Source organism: Rhamphochromis longiceps, linkage group LG20 (genome assembly GCF_057381845.1).
Source record: "Rhamphochromis longiceps isolate RC_006_pf linkage group LG20, R_longiceps_female_GT1.1, whole genome shotgun sequence".
Lineage (NCBI taxonomy): Eukaryota > Metazoa > Chordata > Actinopteri > Cichliformes > Cichlidae > Rhamphochromis > Rhamphochromis longiceps.
In genome coordinates this window covers 25,543,638-25,564,568 of record NC_140576.1, presented here as the reverse complement: position 1 = coordinate 25,564,568, position 20,931 = coordinate 25,543,638, and the positions used below count along the sequence as shown (strand labels likewise).

General features: G+C 39.1%; 1 protein-coding gene across 2 annotated transcripts; it reads right to left on the bottom strand.

The window, feature by feature from the left end:
• Nucleotides 1-1,694: 1,694 nt before the first annotated feature.
• Nucleotides 1,695-11,854, bottom strand: spo11 (SPO11 initiator of meiotic double stranded breaks). 2 transcript variants are annotated; one of them, XM_085393373.1, is made up of 13 exons: nucleotides 11,707-11,854; nucleotides 9,173-9,286; nucleotides 8,403-8,491; nucleotides 7,996-8,062; nucleotides 7,767-7,890; nucleotides 7,345-7,431; nucleotides 5,619-5,655; nucleotides 5,416-5,525; nucleotides 5,217-5,316; nucleotides 4,809-4,846; nucleotides 4,358-4,434; nucleotides 3,848-3,959; nucleotides 1,695-2,007 (listed from the first exon to the last, which is right to left on the bottom strand). In XM_085393373.1, the coding sequence occupies exons 1-13, from the start codon at nucleotides 11,817-11,819 to the stop codon at nucleotides 1,888-1,890; spliced, it is 1,188 nt and encodes a 395-aa protein (XP_085249499.1). In that variant the 5' UTR covers nucleotides 11,820-11,854; the 3' UTR covers nucleotides 1,695-1,887. The 2 variants fall into 2 exon arrangements, with proteins under 2 accessions (XP_085249499.1, XP_085249500.1); XM_085393374.1 differs by having other exon boundaries at nucleotides 7,767-7,875.
• Nucleotides 11,855-20,931: the final 9,077 nt, after the last annotated feature.

The window sequence follows — 20,931 nt, the reverse complement described above, 5'->3', positions numbered from 1 at the left end:
AAGTTACTGTTAGACACAGACCTCACCAAATGGTGTTTCTCTATACGAGATACTCTGCCAGGTCTTTACTGCTGCTTGTTTCACAGTCTTGCTGTGTTCACTTTGTGTCTTCAATAACTGAAATGCATCCTTTGTTAGGTTGAGATGAAGTGACTGACTTGGTCATTTAAAAACATCACACTTCTTTGGTAGCTTTTGGGTTTCTTTTGTAGTATGCTTCGGATCATTATCTGTTTGCACTGCTCACAGGGTCAGTGTGATCAGCTTTGCAGCATTCGACTGAATCTGAACAGAGTAAAGCCGTGAACAATTGAGAATTCATGCCGCTCCTATCAGCGGTCACATCATCAATAAACAGTGTAGGCCCAATTCTATCACCAGCCATGCCATAAAACTGTCCACCACAGCAAACGTATATGGTATGCTTCAGATCTCTTCTAATCATTCGTAGTTGGTTTCATCTATTCACTTTTTTTCCCCAAACTGCAGTTTCTTTTAGTGTCTTTTTTTCCTGGTAAAATCTATTCTGGCCTTGTTTTTGAGTGGAGCCATGAGTTTGCACCTTGTTGTAAACCATTTTTATTTACATTCATGAAGGTCTCTCTCGTAGACATCAACAATGGCTCGGCTACATCCTCATTAGCGTCACTTGGCAAAATGCTGTGACGTTGTTTTTCTTAACCAAGCAAATGATTCAGGGTCATCCACTTTAGTTTTTTTCTGTGGCACTTTTTTTGTTGTTGTGGAGTTCGTCAGTCCATTCATTTTTAATGCATCAGATTGGTCCGCCCTGCATTTTACTTGTATTTAACTTTGTGCTTTTTCAGTTTCATGATTCACATAGATCAACATGTCTTTGAATCTAAGTTCTAGTGAACAGCTACCAAATGAGAGTTCAACCCTTGGAAAAAAAATATCCAGACCTTTTATCTGATAAATTTGCCAGTGGATAATGAAAACAAACAGGCCTTGCCTGGCTGTGAAACTGCTCACCAGTTAATTTTCTAATTACCCTGAAAACAGGGGACTATGTATAAAAGATGGCTGTAATCCATAAACAGCTAATGCATTGCTGTTTTTGAACATCATGAATTAAAGTCTGCACTTTAATCACATCTTGATGGTTAAAAGTCACTGTATTGGTGTAGAGGGAAAGTTACAAAAATAACAATGTTATTGACCACTTACAGAGCTAACTACCAGTTACTACCTCTCAGCAAGAAATCATATCCTTCACAAAAAAAAAAAAAGAAGAAAAGAAAAGTAGTGTGTCTGTGAAACTGATTGACCAAAGTCAAGCAGAGAACTGCAAGTTTATTTACATCTTCTTTCTCTGGTGAAGCTCATGACATGAGTGGATTTGAATTTTAATGCACACCATCTACAACAGCTGGAAAGCAGATTATAGGGCAGCAGCATGATTTGCTGTGCCTTTATGAATGAACATCCTCAGATACTGTGCTGCAATTACAAACCACCAAATTGTTTTGAGCACACTTGTGGTTTTTGCATCAGAAGCCTAAGACGTCAGTGGCTATGACGTCCGCAAAGCCTTGCTGGAGGGGGGGGGGGGGGGGGGGGAAATCTACTGTACCACAGTGTGGTTTCACTTTGGAAGTACACACAAACATCTTGGGAATATCAGCAATGCTAATGAAGACAAAGTGGAAACACTCATCAGTGGGATCATGGAGGTTTTAATTACACTTCTCAAACAACTGCATCCAATATACACAAAGAAAGGTGAATAACTATCCAAACACTACAAACTAACAAACTGAAGTTAATACTTTCATTTGTCTGACAATTTACATCTAATACCACTCTTCAGGCTTCAAAGCAACTTCAGCAGTTCACTTACTCATCCACTAAGTGGCAGCATTGAGCTCATATCCAGCCTCCATAGCGCAGCTTGTTGGGCAGGTAGATTTGTGTGAGGAAGTCAGGAGCTATAGCTGTCAAAGACTGTATTTCAGCCTTTACTTTACTTTGCTGCATCAGTTTCATCTACAAAAACAGCAACACACAGTTTTAGTGGGATCAGACAGGAAGCTGTGCAAACAGACAAATCATAGATGCATAACAGACACTCAGCAATGGAAAATAGCTGTTACAAACTTCCAGGAAGCTAACAGTCCTCTCACAAACATTCCTCTACTGTGCGGCACAATATCAAAATGTTCAGTGCGACAGGTTTGCTCTGTGCTTATGGAGAAAATTCAAGGCCTGACCTTTTTATTTATTTATTTTTTAAATTAACAAGTTATATTCATTCATCCAATCAACTTTTTTCTTATTGCTACAACAGAACTGCCAAAAAACATCTCACAGGGTTGGATGAATGTACTGAGGGAGACAAGAGGCAAAGCTTTGAGTTTTGTGGTCAAAGTGGGACAATTTTGTTTGACCAGATCCGGATTCTTGCTCACCAAATTCCGCTTTGCCCTGTCAAAGTTAATCTTTGGTAAGTTGGCTTTCCAAGGTTGAGTTCCACTTAAATTTGCTAGTGTATTTCACACACACACACACACACACACACACACACACACACACACACACACACACACACACACACACACACACACACACACAAGTTGGATGCTGTAGGATCCTAAGGCCATGGGCACTGATCTGAACACTTGGAAAGTTGTAGTATCACAACAATCAGCTTATAGAAACTTCAGCTCATAAAGGCATCCAAATGTGTGCAAAGAATTTCAGGAGAAAGATCTCAACAGTTGCAGAGACCAGCGTCAGACTACACTTGGGTTCACAGTGAGAAAGACCGCCACTCCCGTATCTGCCTGTCCAGTTGCAGTACCGCCACAAAGAGTGCAGCTCCACAGTCTCGCAAGACACACAGCAATAACAAACCTGTATTGTGCTCAACTGCTTCTTATTTGTTATGTTTTTGTATTTTTTTTTTGTTGCTCATTTTGTTGTCTGATAAAATAATCAGGCTGCCCACGTGCTCAGTGACCTTGTGGTTTCCCTTAAATGTTTGGGCTCAGTAACACATAGAGGATCTTGTGGGAATTGTAAGGTGCCATTACGTAAATGCTCATTTGGATAAACAGCTTTTTTTTTTTTCTCCATTCAGCTAATCAACATGTGGAATTCCTTAGCTGCAGAACTCAAACAGGAACCCTAAAACTGAAGCAGTTATTTAAAAGTATATCAGTCCTGCAGTCACGAAGAATTGTCTGCTTCTTGTCTTACAGTGCTTTATTGTTCTAAAATTGATTACTTTTTAGTTTAACTCTCATGCATGTGTTGCTCAGTATTCTGTGTTTTAAAGAGCGTTTTAGGGACGGGGATTGCAAATTAACTTAACTATAACTATAAATGCTGTGGTGTGTGGCATGGTTCATGTTACATTCTTTCAAATAAACAATAAGCAAACTAAACCCAGAGACTGTAACTAACTGCACCGAAATGTTGTTCTAATTGGGAGAGGAAATGTTTCAGACTTTGGACTGCTTCAGCTTGCTTCTCCCACAAATTAGACCTCTCATTCCTCCAGATTCCTCCAGTCTAAAAATGAGATTTTGTAATATTTTTTTATTTAATGTCATTAATTCTTTTAGTAGTACCATGAGCTTTGGAAGCTTTTGTATATTTGGCTCTTGACAGGCAAGAAACCCCCCCCCCTAGAAAAAACTGGTTTCTTAAAGAGAATAAAATGTATTGGATGTCACACAGGACCATATCTAGATAGAAAAATCCTTCAAAGCTCAGTACCTTTCAGATACCTTTCCTTCCCATCCCACAAATTTCTACAAACAGTTTCATCTATCCTCCTACATAAACTGCAGCACTTTCCTCTTTGGCGTCCTCTTTCACTCACCTCTTTCTGCCACTCTGGTTGGCTGGTTAAATACGGCCTTTCAAGGAGGCTGCAGAGTTTGCTTTCATCTCTCTTGGTAAGTGGGATCAGAGCGTCCTTGGGAACCCGCAACCTAAAAAATAAAATTTAGATTTAAAAACATATATATAAGAGACTTCAGTTCATGGATGTTATCCCTGAAGAATGTTTCGTTCCCTTTTTTTAAACAGACTCCCAGAAAGGAGGTTATGTGTAGGTTCAGCCAAGTAAAAAAAGAAGAAAACAAAAAGAAAGAAAAACCGAATAGACTACAATTTAATGTATGTCAGAAATTTTCTTTCAGCCCAAATTTGTTCAAGGGGGTGTATACTTAAAACTCAATATGTTTTTGCAAAGAGCTCCATGAAGGGGGGAAAAAAAGTGATGGCAACAGCAACAGAAACCAAAACAAACAATCTAAACTTCCCCAGAATATAATCCCAATTAGAGGCAGGAGGAGGAAGTAGGAAGTAGCGAATGCTCAGTCCAAACCTCTGTAGGTCAGAGGGGAGGAGGCCTAGCCACATAACGCTGGGGACGGTCAGACTGTGGGCCTCAAACGACATTGCCTGCGGATAAACCGACGCATACACACCCAGTCACATACACACACATCAAATACACATAGCATGCTTATACAGAAAACAAACACACTGTTAATCAGTGCTGTACTCTCATACCACAGCAAACCCCAACACATGTTTACAATGAAGTTAATGAAACAAGAATGACTACAAAAGCCTCACAAAGGTCAAAAGTGATGCGATTGTCACACAATCGCATAACAGTTTCACTTCATAGCGTGTCTGTTTAATTTTCTAACATGCATGACTGATTCTTTTTATGTAAAGAGGTGCATGATTATAACGTGCTAACACAGAGACACTCAACAGGCTACAGTGGATAATGCAGAGTACAGGAATAACGGCATAACAGGACTCACCACTGATCCATACTTGTAGATGCACATGATTTCAATGCCTGGGAAAATCAGAGGGAGGGACAGAGAGACGCTGCAATCACTTGCATACCAGAGCAATTATCCTCTGTGATGTGATCTTAGAACAAAGTAAAGCATTACATATGTGTCTCGCCACGCAGCGGCAAAAAACTTAGTGGTATGGAGGCTGATGGAAACCGAGCCAACTCCCCCTGGACGACATCACACCAACGGGAATAATAGCTAGACTAGGCACCATGACACAGTGGACAGGTGCTAACTTTTGTTGGCTTAGCGAGACATGCAACCCAGCTGTGTGTGTGTCTGTGTGTGGATCTGAAATGCTGTTAAATGTGTGGGAAAATGCAAAGTATGTCTGACAGCTTAAGTATTCAAGCAGATGAATTATACCATGAGGATCAGCATCCACGAGGGCAAAGATGGGGATGTGCAGCTCATCCCAAAGCCTTTTCACCATCAGCCTGCTGTTCACATCTGGCACACCTTTACCCTGATTCACACAAACACAATGATTAAGTACACAGATTACTAAGACTGCTCTTTCTGAAAGAAGACAACATTCAGATCAAAAGCAGACACAGAAAAATACTGTGATAATGATGCAAGGGGAGATCTTTGTGCAGAAGTCATCATCCAGAAGTCTCTGGAACGTCGCATCCTTCTCGATGATCATGACAAATTTTGCAGATGATACAATATCTGAAAAAGGACAAGGATGACAGCTGCAATGATAGACTTACAATCATGGGACAAAACATGAAAGTAGATTCTTAAATAGATTACAAAGCATACTTTTAATTCCACTGATGTTCGATGAAACTGAGACAGCCTGAAAGCAAAAAAAAAAGATAAAAAAGAAAATAAATAAATAAAAAAATTGCACTACTACATGGCATTTAAAAAAAAAAAAAGTTTGAGTTTTTCCCCTGCAAAGCAGTCTAAGTGCTTTGTATTGCTAGCTGAATTTACTGTTCATCTTTTTCTTGGAAGAAAACGGTTGTCGTTATGCTGTCTACAATGAAAATTAACCCTTTGGATCTACTGATGGGAATCACATACAGGTTATCTATATTATGGATTTATATTTAGAATTTATTTTAGATTAAATCTTTTAATACTAATAAATGCTAGACAGTGATGTGCAACACTGGGCTTCAGTAGATCAGCTGAAATGTTTTTTTGTGGGACAATGGTTGCCTGTGCCTCTGTGATGCCCATCTCTCATTCAGTGACATTATTGACATAGTGGCTCTAGCTGCTCACAACCCTAGCAGAATAGCGGCAAACAAAGTGTTGACTATCAGTCTGTGGTGCACGTGGCAGGCTTGAGTCATTACTCAATGAGATAATTTCCTGTAATTACTGGCTTTACATTCTATCACTGTAATAAAAAGTTTTAACCCAGTGAGCACGAGGTCGTTAGGATGGCTTTGCTAAATAAGCCAAATGTTTCTCACATTTCCAAAGCTGTAACGTCGAACTAAGCATAGTCCATTTCATGCCTGTCCATCGAGCAACCAGAACTTCATCTTAGTCCTAGTTTAATAAAGGCTTTTAGCCGTATCAAGCATCTATGGCAACATTTCATCCTCGGAGGGCCAGACTATTTTAGAAAAAAGGAAAAGGCTACTATGATTAAATTACATTTTTCTTTGACACACAAATGCTGTACTAAATTCCGTAATCACATTACTCTTAAAATTATATTATTGCCTACATTATACAGCTTCTTCAATTATGTGCACAATGGGTGGATAGAAATTAAAACAATGATAGATCAATAAACATTTTTCCTGTGCACTGCAATCAGCTGAGATCAGTTATTAAGCAGAGAGGAGAAAAACAAAATTAAATACAGAGCAGAGAAGGACAGACATTTAGCCATCAGTAAAACAGTAAAAGTCTGTTTGCACGTACAGTATAAACTGAACGCCCTCTGTTGGAATCGACTTAAATAGCAGCTCAGATTTAGTACAGATTCATTAACATAATGCTGCCTTTTACTGACATTTGAGGGGTTATTTAGATTTCACTTTTAAGGGCTGGTTCTGTTCCCTGAGCTGTATTTTGACTATATTTGGTGTATGGTCAGATAATGTCAATATTTTAAAGGCCCCTGGAGAAATTTCATGTATGGTGGTATTAACCTATATAAATAAAAAAGGACGCCTGGCTTCCGTAGCTCAGACTTACAGTTACTTTCTTGGGGAGTACAGTAAACCAAAAATCCAGCTATAAATGATGTACTGTTTCTTGTTGCAGTGTCATTTAAAAACAAAAAAACAAAACTGTGGTGTGAATGGCTCAAATCGTAGGTTTGAGCCATTTTATTCAATATTTTATTCAATATTTGTCACACCAAAACCACCAACCCCTGAGTCCCCGTCTTTTTAACTAGGCGGGCGTGATTAAGGATGCCGTGCAGGTGCGTCCGCCCTCCCTGCACGGCACCACAGACCATGCCCCATGACAAAAACAAACACGAAATCAGGCGAAGAAGCATTAAAGTGGTGCTTACAGTTGAGCTGGAGTGGCAGTCAATCCTCGTGCCGTCCTCCTCCATATAACACAGGTCACCTGAGATCAATCCCTTGGATGTGGCCAACTAGCAACAAAGTTACAGATAAGTTACAGAATTTAGCACAAGCCCATATTATCACACACATACAAGGGACGAGCTATTTCAAGCACTGGGCCCTGAATTCAACTTTAATTTTATTTCTCTTTGATCAAAAGAGCTGTTTGTTTTCCACAGGTGTTTCCTGGGACAAGAAGCAGAACAAAAATAAAATACCATCCTAAACTAACATACTTCATCTGTGGGAGCTGAACTAATATCCAAAGGAATTTTTCTACAAGTTTTCAATATCAGGGGTTTGTATTTTCTACCACACAATCATATGAACCGCATCGCCTGCTAACGCAGACATGCACACTCACCACATGTAGTGATCTGCGAGGAACCTTTAGCATGCAGGAGATGTCATCTACGATACTATCAACAGCTTTCTGTGAACCAAAGAGCTTTGTGTTGTTGTAATAGATGTCTCTGTGGAGACAAACACTGTTATGTGAAAAAAATAAAATAAACTGAAATTCAAGCATTCCTATGAAAACCAAGGGTATCTATATGTTGGCTTTAGTAAAGTATGGATTATTTATAAAGAACCTTTTTGTAGCATATGAGTTGCTCTGGACAAGCCTGTAGATGACTGAGAGAATCTTGAGAATCTGGGCTTTGAAGAGAAACACAGATTTGGGAAAAAAAAACAACAACAACTAATTAAACCTTAAACACTACATCAACATATCAGAGATTTAAACAACACATTCTGTATCCATGCCGTAAAACTGATCCCAAAAAGGCAACATGTTACGTCTCTGCCAATTTGTCACCTAAAACTACCTCTGACTTTTACTGACATTTGTGCAGTTTATGCATACGTTCACAACGAATACAAATGAAATCCATATGCACCATACAACTGTGTTAAAGAACTTCAAAAACAGATGTTGCATAACAAATAAAATGAAAAAAACAAACAAACAAACAAACATAACAGTTCATCTTCTCACCAAATTTAGTGACAGATGAAGGGCAGTCGGCCCTAATGGTGGTGACAGACTGTCTTGAACTCATCTGAAGCCCAATGGCACTGTCAAAGCTTCAGTGGGAAGCAATCAAAAAAAGATTTATGATTTCATGATGTAAACAAAGTAACAAAAGAGCCATTTAAAAAAAAAAAAAAAAAAAAAAAAAAAAAAAAAGCATCTGCACAGACTGTGTGCTCCGTTTACAGTAAGTGCTTTCAAACATTAGCTCCCACCTGCAAATTATCTAAAATTCCCCACACCCCGAGGGCTACCTGTAGCACTGTTCCATTTAAAATGGCTGAGCCAGAATGTGATTTAAGCTGTAGCAAGGTTTGATCTATTTGAGATCAGACAGTCCTCTTTGTTCTAAGCATAAGGTCTCCCCATCCTAGTCACATTAAAGCCTCTTGACAAATGCTGTGCTTTTCAATTCCTTATCAGTGTGTCATCTTTTTAGCAGCAGGAAGTTCTTTTAGGTTTTCTCTGAATCAAAGCAGAAGATTTTCATTTCCACCACCTGGTTGACCCCATGGTCAGCTTGAAAAACCCCCATCTAAAAATTCAAACAGAGCAAAAGTCTGCGTTTATCTCTTTAAGGGAAATTAAATAACAATGAAATAATCCTGTGTGGCTTTACACACGATTCCTTTTGGCTTGTGCTATCTCCCAAAGGTCATGTGGCTTAAAATGAATGAGCAATTATATGTGTGGAGGGAAACTTGCCATGCTACAGCATGTTTAAATCAAAATACCTTATGTTGGCCCAGCTGGATCTGTTGGGCAGCGCCAGGACAGGGGCCTCAGCTTTGGACAGACTGGTGACTATTTCCAGGATTATGCTTTCAATTCGGTTTAAAATTTCCTGGCTGGAAATAGAAATACTAAATGAAGTTATAATATCACAAGAAAACTTTTTCCAAACAGACAACCAATTCTACAATTAATGTCAAAGACCAATTGTAGTCTAGGACTGTGATTCTCTTTTATAATAATATGCAACCAGCAGAATTTAGGAAAATCAAAGAAACTGTTTCTGATTTAAATAAATACCTAAATTAGAAGCTACATCACACTGCTGTCAAATGATATAATACCATCTGGCAATGCTGTTCATTGTGAGTACCCTTGGCACCCAGCTTTGAATCACTGTAATTTCTAACCAGATTATTCTAATTGTTACTTCAACCAACTGTGTGTTTAATAATAAATCTTTAGAGGCTAAAAATTCAACTTTCTAAATTCATCATTATTACAAAATTTTACCTATAATGTGAAATGGATAAAAGAAATGTATTTATAAATGGCTAACAAATTAGAGGATAAAGCAACTTAAATTGTCTTATAGAGCCCAATATATCAATGGGGTCGATATAATTACTAATATATTGATTTTGGAATTTTAAATGACCAACTAATAAAAATGTAAAAAGGAAAGAAGAGACAGGAGAAACACCCTTCAGCCATATTATTTCTGTTGATGTTACATATTTTGTTCACCAGAGGGCACTCAGCAGCCTCCCTATTGGCAAAAACTTGTTTGGAAAGAAACAAACCACCACCAGCTGTGCTGAGGAATTTTTGTGACAATAAAACAAGATTAATTTTAAAACACACTATCATTATTTTAGTAAGAACTATTATTATTATTATTAACTAGACATGACAACTGCTAGGAAAATCTGTTTGCTTTAAGTTTCTGAAAGGGGAAAAATATATACTTTTTTAAAATCACTAAATACCTTATTGGTGTTAAAAGTCCTCTAAAGTCCTTTTAAGTGCTTTGGCACTGATTCTATAACTGAACCATCATCGTAAAGTTATTCCCTCATTTGGTATTATGATGATGGTGCTGGAAATCACAATAAGCCAGATTGGTCTAAAATTTCTAGCTCTTCCATTAAGTTAAGCTCTTGTGACTGCAAAGGCCATAGTTAAGTTTGAAATCATTTTCATATTATCAAATCATTCACTGTCATTTTCAGGCTGTAAGAAACGACTCTTATCAAGATGGAAATGTTTCATCACAGGATAAAGGTGATCCCATGGGAGACTTTGGAGGCCATCCGAGTACAGAGAACTTATTGTCTTGTTCAAGCAACTAGTGTGAGATAACTGGAATGTTGTGAGATGGTGTGTTATCCTGCTCGAATCAGCCATTACAAGATAGGGACACTGTAGTCATAAAGGGATGCACATGGTCAGCAAAAATACACACTAAACATTGCTCAGTTGGTACTAACAGCCCTAAAATGTGCCAACAAGTTTTCTCCCACACTATTGCACAACCATCAGTCTGAACCACTGAAACAAGGCAAGAGGAGCGTGTGCCAGTAGCCCCAGCTTCCTCTTCTTAGCTGACAGGAGTGGCGCCCAATCTGGTCTTCTGCTGCTGTTGCCCATCAGCTTCAAGGTTGTGACATGTTGCATATACTGAGCTCCTCTTCTGCACACTTTGGTAGTAACAAGTAGTTAACTGAATTATCCCATTGGTTCAAAGCAGTTCAAAGGCTCTGACTTCTGGCATTAACAAGGTATTTACCCACAGAACTGCTGCTCACTGGATATTTACTTTTTTCAGCACCACTCTCTTTAAACCCTAAAGATGATTGTGTGAAAATATCTCAGACCTACAGACCAGCCTGTCTGACACCAACAACTACACCACATTTAAAGTCACATAATATTCTCTGCATATCCTGATGCTTGACCATGTCTCCGTGCACCACGTTGCTGCCATATCATTGGCCAACTACACATTTTTCTTTAATTAGCAGTTGAACAGGTGCACCTAATAAAAGGGCAACTCAGTGTATGATTTTAATCTTGCTAGTTCAACATATTTTGTGCAAAATCTTTTTCTAACGACCACATTTTTAAATACTTCCCGGACACATAATTGTTTCTACAGTAAAGTGTTTCAAGTAGAGTACATGATAAAATCAAATTAACTAACACTACCCATGATTGGCAGACATTTTTACATGTGACTGATTACACTGGGATAATAACAGGGCATAATGACAGGCTATGGTGAATTGGTAAAGTACATAGCTAGCCAACTACGAAACACAATGTCGAGTAAACCCTAGATAAACTGCTCTTTGTGAATATATACACATCAATATGAGTTTAAATATTAAATAGAACCGCAATACCAGTTACATTAAACCGCTTTGGCTCCTCAAAACATCCACAGTCTCTGTGAATACTGTTGCACTACACAGAGAATAAGCTAACCTAGCGTAACTGGCTATTAGCCGGTTGGAGTAGATCGGTGTGAACTTACTGGTTGATTTCTTTTTCAGCACGCTGCCAGTCTGTCGTGACTCCCACGTTGATCAACAGTTTTGCATGGAGCTTATCAATTTCAGAACAAAAATGAGCCGCACGGGATTCCATCACGTTACCTGTTACTAGATGTCATTTTATCTACCTGCAAGAAATTCCCGCGTAAGGATGTTTTACGGAAATCTCGCGCGTTTTTGTGTCGATCACGCAGTTCAGACCTGTAGTATTTGTTTTGAATAAATTAATTTGCAACAATTATTCTGCCCTAAGAATTTCTACATGGTATTCAAGCAAAACCGAGCTAATAAATAGATACATTGCTTAAGTAGTAACAAATAGTAATGATAAAGTGATCAATAATAATAAAAGTTTTAAATTAATATGATTTTTGAAAGTAAAATAAAGAAAGAGGTGTCTCCTAACACTGTCACGCCGTTTTTAATGACCGATACTAAAGGTTAAATAAATAAATAAAAGTGGTGCTGCTTCAGACTAATGTGATTTTGATAAACAGGCAACACTAACATTCTTCAGACTTTTTTTTAAAAAAAGTTATTTTTAAAGTGGTCTTAAGCAATAGTTCCCCAGGCTTTCTGAAGGCCTGTTTTTTGTTAGGTCACTTAACAGTGACTTATGAATCATTCAAGCATAAAAACTCACTTATGTCAAGAGGTAGAACAGTGTTGTGCTGACACCTAACAGACATCTTGGCAAAGAGACAATTTTAAACTGTATCTTTAGACACTTTAGATACTTCACACATTGTGAAGTAAATACTTTTCAATTTCTTCTGTTACATTTAGGGAAAATCCAAAAGACAACACGGTTTGAGAGACAGAAAGTACCATTTTTGGACGAACAAGGTGATTTCCAAAGAGCTATTAACTGAAAACATAGAATATCTCAGTACTGCGCGCATTGTGACCTTAATAAATCTGAAGAAACTGGACAAGTGGTGGACAAAAGAAGTGGCAGATCTAAAAATGATCTAGAGCAGAGGAACGGCATGGAGCCATATTCTTAACAAATAGGAAGAAAATAAGATAAGATAAGTCACAGCAGGAGTGGACAGTGCAAAAGTTACATAGCAAAAATTAGAATACAATAAGAATAAAATACTGTACACAAATGTACAGAATAGAATAAAATAAAATACTATATACAGTAGAATAAATAGAATAAAATATACAATAGGATAAAAATAGAATACAAATGCTGTATACAAATGCTGTAGTAAAAATACAACTTTGTCAGTTTCAACTTCTGAAAACTAATGAATCCAATTTATTTATTTATTTTTTTAAAGATGGTTCAACTCATCAATATGTATGGAAGAGTTGAAGTCAGAGGTGCCACAGCGCATGTCTGAAGCCATCTGCAAACAAGGTGTTGGATATCCTGTCAAAATCAATGAAATTATGAATGCAGAAAAGTGTTGTGAGATGTTAATCAACAATGTAATCTGATCTGGAAATTGCATGACACACAAGAACTTTCTTTTTTCCACATGGCAATGATCCCAAACACTGCCAATGCAGTAAAAGCATACCTGGATACACTCTCAGAAATAGGGGTACCAAAGTGTACCAAAAAGGGTACAAATGCTTGTCGCTGGGGGTGTTCCTTTTTGAAGGACATTTCTGTACCCTTTAGGCTTGGTACATTTTTGTACCTTATGAAATTGTACCATCTGAAGTACAATCATGTACTTTCCTAAGACATAAATGTACCTTGAAACTATAGTACAGAAATGTTCCCTTGAAAAGGGTACAATAGGGTACCTATGAGGGTACCCCCCCAGCGACAACCTATTTCGTACCTAAAGAGACAAAAATGTACCCCCAATAGTCCAAAATATTTGGTTATTTAACCATTTATTTTCGATAATACAATCACATCAAAGCATTTAAACAACCACAGAAATACATCCTTGATTACATTCGTATATTGCCATAGGACATGTCAAGAAAAATACATTCATTTAAAAAAAAAAAAAAAAGTAAACAATCACATAAAGACATTAAACACCTGAACACAATGGAAAATGTGCTTGCAATCACGTCACACAGAATACCTCAAGGACACAAACAGCCTATCATCAACTAAATACGTGTCTAGAGCTTGAAAGTCTAATTCATTTCCTGGATTGAACAGGATCCAGTCATTGTCAACTGCCACTTGGTAAGCATGGAAATGACATTCATAAGTGCAAGGAAGTAACAGTTTCCCACACAATACCCAACAAGTATCAACATTCAAAATATACTTGATTTTAAGGAATATAGGTATGGCTTTAGTGTGTACATGGCCAACTACAAAAACATCCTCAAGTTCATATTTGACACTGCTGACAGATATAGCAGACACACACTGAAGCACTTTATCCTGAAAATGCACATCTGTAAAACTTTTGTTCATTTCCAGAGCATTCTGTAAGTCACCTGGCAGAGATGAAAATGGCACACTGACACTTGTGCTGAGTGAATGTTCAAAGTCAACAAGCAACTTATCTGAAGAAAACTCCCAGCACTGTTTCATTTGATGACGATTGTTAAGAGTTGCAGTGATGTTTACAAAGTTTTTGCATTTACTCGCTAGATTTTTGAAATATTGATGCTTGCTTTCATATCCCATACACCACAAAGGGCGAAGAGGACCATGCATCAAAATCAGCCTTGGGTAGTGAATAAGGTAGTGACACTTGGGTGGGGGCATATTTAATAGAGTTGGTTAAGTACCCTGGTGACACTTACTGGCAGGGGTTTGTCTCCCTGGTCTCCTATGTTGACAATGCAGTTCTGAAGAAAGACAAGTGTTTTCTTGAAGTATGCAGGGTAGGTCATGTTGAACACGAAGAAGGTGGAGAATGCTGAGATGTAGGCCTCATCCAGCGAGCGGCACGAGCAAACATCCACTCCTTCAACTGTTACAACACAGCGACACTGTCTTAAGAGGGCAGTTGTCCAACTCTTATCCTTCATTCGAATGGTTGGGTATGGACTCGTGGGAGTATTCTGCAGAAGAGGAAGAAAAACATTAGTATACAGTATGTTTAAGCAATATGTGCCAAGTGGATTTTCAACAGATTCCTCAAATTACCTTCTTTATTTGCTGCAAAACAAAACTGTCTATTCTGATAACCTGTAAACATGGCCCCTACTCCAAACAAAAAGCTTCTTGACCAATGACTGTTGTGGTAGTGTTTGATAAGCTGCTAAAGTTTGACATAATATTCAAGGGCAAAAGCAATCACCCCTGACAGTGACAGTACCTGTGAAGAAGAATTTTCCTAAGGGGACAATAAAGGTCTATCTATCTATATAAACACCAGACAAAACCCAAGAGCACAGCAGCACTGTGGATTAACAGCAGTGTTTCCCCTACATTAGCTTAGCTGTGATGCTGAACCGCAGCTGAATTCAGCTCCATGCCAACAAAACACCGAGAATGAAACTTGTGGCCAAAGGCTATGCATCATGCATTTACCTCTCCAAGGATGATGAAATCTTCTATCTTCTCCTTGAAGATGGATGGCAAGAGAAGTGCCCCCTTGAAGTCAATTCCTAGGTCATACAGATGCAAATGCACTTCATTAGATTTTGATAGCATGCAAATTCCCATTAACATGCTCTTCACATGACACTATGGTACATCAATTATCTTTGGAAGAGAGAGCAAATGAATTGTCACAAAATTTACTATTTGTATGAGGTCAAATTAGCACCTGTAATGTCTTCAGCCAGTGCATTCTCTCTTGCCTCCATGTAGACCTTCTTCAGTGGCAAATCCTTGGTCATTTGAAGAACAGCAGTGAAGTTTTTGCTAAAGCGGCGACAGATGTTGTCTTGGCAGGGATGCATTAAATCAACCTCATCACACAACTGGAAATGAAAAGAGCAGAATAGACAAAAGAATGACATTTTACATTGAGGATTGAAACTTTTGACATGTTTAAAGACACAGACTGGAGATAAATGTAAAGTGCTTTAACCCTTGAACAAAAAATTCTAAAGCTAATAAACAGATTGATTAATCAGTTAGTACAGAAAATAATAATAATCAGATTTAGAGACAAAAAAAATCATTAGCTGTTTCCCCAATCATCTTAACAATTCTTGGGTTGCAGACAGTGTCCCTGCACAGAGCTTACAGCTCTCATATTCGAAAATCCCAAATCCCACTAAGTAGGTGAAATGGTACAAATGTGTACCTTCCATTGTTTAAAATCCCTTTGAGCGGGAAACAAGTTAGATGCGATAAATTTTGCTTAGAAAACATTTTTGTTAATAGCTATATTTACATACTAGCATGTTTTGAGAAATTATTGATTTTTTTACATTGTTGTACACGGTTACTGACTATTTATTGATAAAACACTGGAATACGGCGGGCAGACAGACGTTGAACATTCCACCAACAGTCTAAATAGTCCACATTTGTACCTTTCTTTGTTTAAAACTTAGCTAACTGCTAGCATTCACCCATGTTAAAGCTAGCTCTTCGGACTTTTGCTAACTCTACTGTAAAATTACACGTTGTAATTTTTATAAAAACACAAAATCACACCCGACTTACCTCTAAACCTTTGCGCCTCGTCGTCTGACACATCAACGCCTTCTTCCATCAACTTTTTAAGGAGCTCCTCCATCGATAACCCCCTGAGAGTCATTTTCTGTGTCAACGCTAGTCAGCGCGGAGGCGGAGCACTCATCGCTGCTGGCTTTTCAGCCTTTGGGATTAATGCGCGTTGCGAACTTGATACATGGAAATACAACATTGTGGTATTAATGCGCAGTTGTTTAGAAACAGTTATGCTGTCTTGGCGAACTATATTTGTAACTTACAAAATGTAGTCACCGTAACATAAAAATCTGCTTGACATTTTAACTTCCAAAGAACCTCGGTTTAACTTGATGTTGCAAATTCCATAAAAACCTCACAATTAATGAACAATTCTAGGATGTAGTAAAAGCAAAAAAGTAAATGGCCAAACATAACAGTAAAATGATTTCACGTTTTTGAAAGATTTAAAACATTAAAAAATTATAACTGGAACTTAATAAAATGGAAATGGACCAGTTTTTTTTAACATCATTTGGTTGTGCCTGCATGTCATTGTGTGTGTTTTTTTTAAATATAATTTAACATAACTTACACAAAGGTAGGTTACAGATATTCTTTGCATCATAGGATAATTTACGTACAGAGGAGAGGACCAACAGATTTGATTATAACATGTAGCTTTTATGAGCACACTCACATCTCATATGAATTTTACAATTAACCAGGCCCATCCAGATTTTCCCATGCTGACCCATTACCACGTTCTGCCACTGTCACTGCAGTACAGGTCAAAATGGTACAGATTTGTACTTTATTTCAAATTGTACCTTTAAAGGGGCATTTCTGGACTTTTAAAGACCAGTATTGTACTTTTAAGGGAACATTTTAAAAAAAATGTACCTATAGGTACAAAAATGTTCTTCTCTCGTACCTCTATTTCTGAGAGTGTAGAGAAACACACAGTGGAACACTATGAGTCATGCATTGGCCTCCCCAGAGCCTGGACCTCATCATTATTGAAGCAGTGTGGAAAAAAGGCATCATTTTGATAGAGAACAGAGCAAAAGGCAGCCAACGACCAAAAGGAGCTTCAAGAAGGTCCGTCAAGAAGCCAGAGAACTATTCCTGAATACTATAAATATCATAAGAAAGCTTGCCTAAGAGAGTTCAGGCTGTGTTGAAGAATAAAGGGGGTTGTACCAAATGTTGACTTTCACCTGGTTAGAATTGGGCAAACTGTTTTTGCTTTGTAAACTGTATCTCCGTATATGTTTGCACGTTTCAATTAATCCCTTCACCTGTTTCCCATTTTCCTGCCAAAACAAAAAGAAATGAGGGGTGGCTCAGGTCTTTTTGCACATCACTACATAAGCTTAAAACTTATTCCTACCAGTCTTCCCGTTGAAGATAAAGACCAGTGATCCAGTGTGTGTGGGCCAGTTAACACCTCAGTGGTGTAAATTAGGAGGCATATCCTGGTAATCTAGAAAAATCCACATCAGCACCCTATGTGACATTCATAAAGCCGTGTCGCTGAGCTTGCTGCTTTTTGTCCAAAGGTGTGTCGTGTGTGTGTGTGGTTTCCGTAGGGTGGGTGCAAGTTTAATTGGTTGTGGTTAGCGTCTGTGAGAAGCCAAATATATATTGTTTCTGTTAGCCATGTGGAAGTGATTTTTAAATGTAATTTTGATGATGGCTGTGTGCGTAACGATAATACTGGCCAACATGTGTTTTAAGGCTCTCTTAAATGGTACAAATGCTGCTCATTCTTTTGTTAGGAGCTCAGTTTACTATATCAGACAGTTATTGCCTATTTGCAGCTGTTTTAAGCTACAAACATTAAAAAGACATTAAATAAATACGACACCCTGAGGAAATTACACATTTTGCTTCATAAACAACCTTTCAGAACCTGTTTCTGTCTCTTGGTTGCATTGTGCTGCAGTCAAGTCGCTTCATTAAAGCAGAAAAATGTGCTTGGATTTTACAACTATTAGGTCATCAAGAGTCCCCACCTTTCAGAATTGCTGGCAGGCATGCTGCGTGTGTTTGGAGAGGCGCTGTGGTCTTTTTTTTCCACAGTGTGAAGGCCTGCTCAGAGCGTGTGGGAGCCAGGATCTAAAGAGAAGAGGTCCGTGCCCCTGACCTGACCCTGAATATTTTCTAATGTGCAGCTTTACCAATGGTCCCTCTTTCCCCTGAGTGACTTTGACAAGCTGCTTCCGTAGTAATGTCTCTTAATTTCAAAGTAATTGCTATCTCTTAGTGATGAGGAACAACCCCTCACCCAAGCTGAAAAAATGTTAATATGTGGAAGACCACAGGTTGCCGTGGTCCTTTTTCTTCTGTTCCAGAAAGCCTGAGACCCCTGCTGTTCCTTTGGCCCAAGAGAGATTTGTGTCGAGTGTGAGGCCCTAACCTGAGGAGACAGAGTACAACGAGTCATGTGCTTGTCTCGGGATGAGTGTTTGTGCTGGGCAGGAGGGGGAACATGGGGGAAGTAAGGGGCTGCAGGGTCAGAGGAAAGAAAGGGGGGGCGGCCGCTGCAGGTGAGGGGGATTAGCTGCAGCTAGAGGCCCAAAGAAACTAAATACAGATCTGTCAACCTAATCCTCACAAATAGAAAACAGAACCACCCTCCCTTCACAATCCACATTCAGCTCATCCACCTCTTGCTCTTCTACCCCCCACTACACGCCAATCCTCCCACCTCCCCTCCACTTACTACCTCAGGCTCTGCTGCTCCTCTGTTTCTCATCAATTTTTGGCCAGTCTGTCTATGCTGCCTGCTCTCTAATGGCTCCTCAGACCAGCATCCCCTAAAGAGGGGCTGACTGATCACCCAGGGTCCTCTCTGATTGACAGACCAACATAGCCTTACGGAGTGATGAAAGCAAGAGTCAAAGGGGCAAGGCCTCTCGCTACACAGACAGGAATCTTAATGGGACCTCTGTCGAGAGTTGCTGAAACTGGGTGGACATTTATCAGGCCCACACACCTCAGTAACGGATGCCGATAAGTGTGTGGCTGGATGAGGAAACCAGTGTCAAGCCTGGACTCTGTGCTGATGACACAAGTGACAGGGCGCCTGAGTGATAACATCCTATAAAGGATAAGCTCTACTAAGCTGGGTGTTATAGAAGGCTTAACTAAAACGGTATCTCTGATTGTCAGCAACACCAACTATAACTGATGGGTCTGGCTGGACTGCTGAGAGCTATAAATCAGGTTCAAGCTGCTCTGGTGATCCCAAGTGTGATATCAGCTTGCAGACAAACATGGGGTGGCAGGACATACCAGGTTGAAAGAAAGCAGTGAGTGATGGAGAGGAAAGCTGCAAGGTGCACTATTTCAAATAAGATAATCACATATTCCTCAGTGGAAAATATCTGCAGATCATTTGGACGTGTCACAGTATCATGAAGCTCATTTATACCAAATTAAAGAACGACATAAGGGTTGGGTTGCAATTGCCAGTTCCAAAGTATATGTAACCTATTTGTTATTGCTCAAGTCTAATAAAAGTCCTCTTGAATTTTTATCGCCGTCCTTTTTCATGATTTTTGTACCTGGCAAAACATTACGTTTAGTTGTTAAACATTGAGTTTTGGTTCTTTGGTTGTTGAGCTTTACAATGTGAACTAGTTTGAAGCTGTTTCATATACCCACCCCCCTCTTTTCTTCTGCCTGTCTCACAGCTGTGTCTCATATGTTCATGAGGCCCCTGGAAGTGTGAGACACCAGAAGGGGAACATTTGCAATAGCTCAGCTCCACCTGGTTAGGCTGTTTTAACAGGCCGTCGGTTTGTGCAGCGCACACAGTGGGGTTACGCCAAAAACATAGACGAAGGAGGACAGGACCAGCAGAAGAGGGAGGGGGCATGAGCAAAAAATGTGCCTCCGCCCTCTTGTGTCCTGGCACCCCAGCCCTACACTTCTTTATTTGAAGGTCAGTTTATCTTGAAAAAAAGTTTTACTGTATCGTCTGTTGGTCAACTTGGTCAGACCCCGCCCCTCTTCCACCAAACCTCATCCGCCTCACTGCATGCACAAGTCTTCAAAGGACTACTGCCTGCTGCTCTCTGAGGCAACACATGAAATAAATATTAATCTGACCTCTGACCGCATGCTTTGAGCTCCTAAGCAGTGTTAACCGGGCAGACAGAAAGAGCATCAACTCTTGTCATAGCTAAAAAGAAGTAAAAAGAAAGAAGCACAATATTTTGAAGTGTTACCTGGATGTGAAAGCATTTCCAGGTATATTTCACTGCACCGCTGTGTGGTCTTCTTTGGAGCTTTGCATCATGCTCCAACCTGTTGGAGTGTAGTGGGGAGGTGTTTATTTGCTCAGATCCCCTAAGATCATAATGGAAAGAGCGCATGTGTGTGCAGTCAAAATGCTCCAGGCCAAATGCTGGGTTTTAAAAGAAAAGACCTTTTGAGTTTACCATTATGAGCTCTAATAGAATAAGCCTTGTCATCATGGCTGCACAGCTGTTCAACTCAGCAGAGTTTTCTTCCTGAAAAGACTTACTCAGGTACACTGCATGTCTACGTTTTTCAGCAGCTAAGCAGAAATAATCTGTGTATGTTTTATTTTATTCATTTATTTTTAACATTTTCTTTTACAGGCCCAAACAGATTGTCTCACCATTTGTCC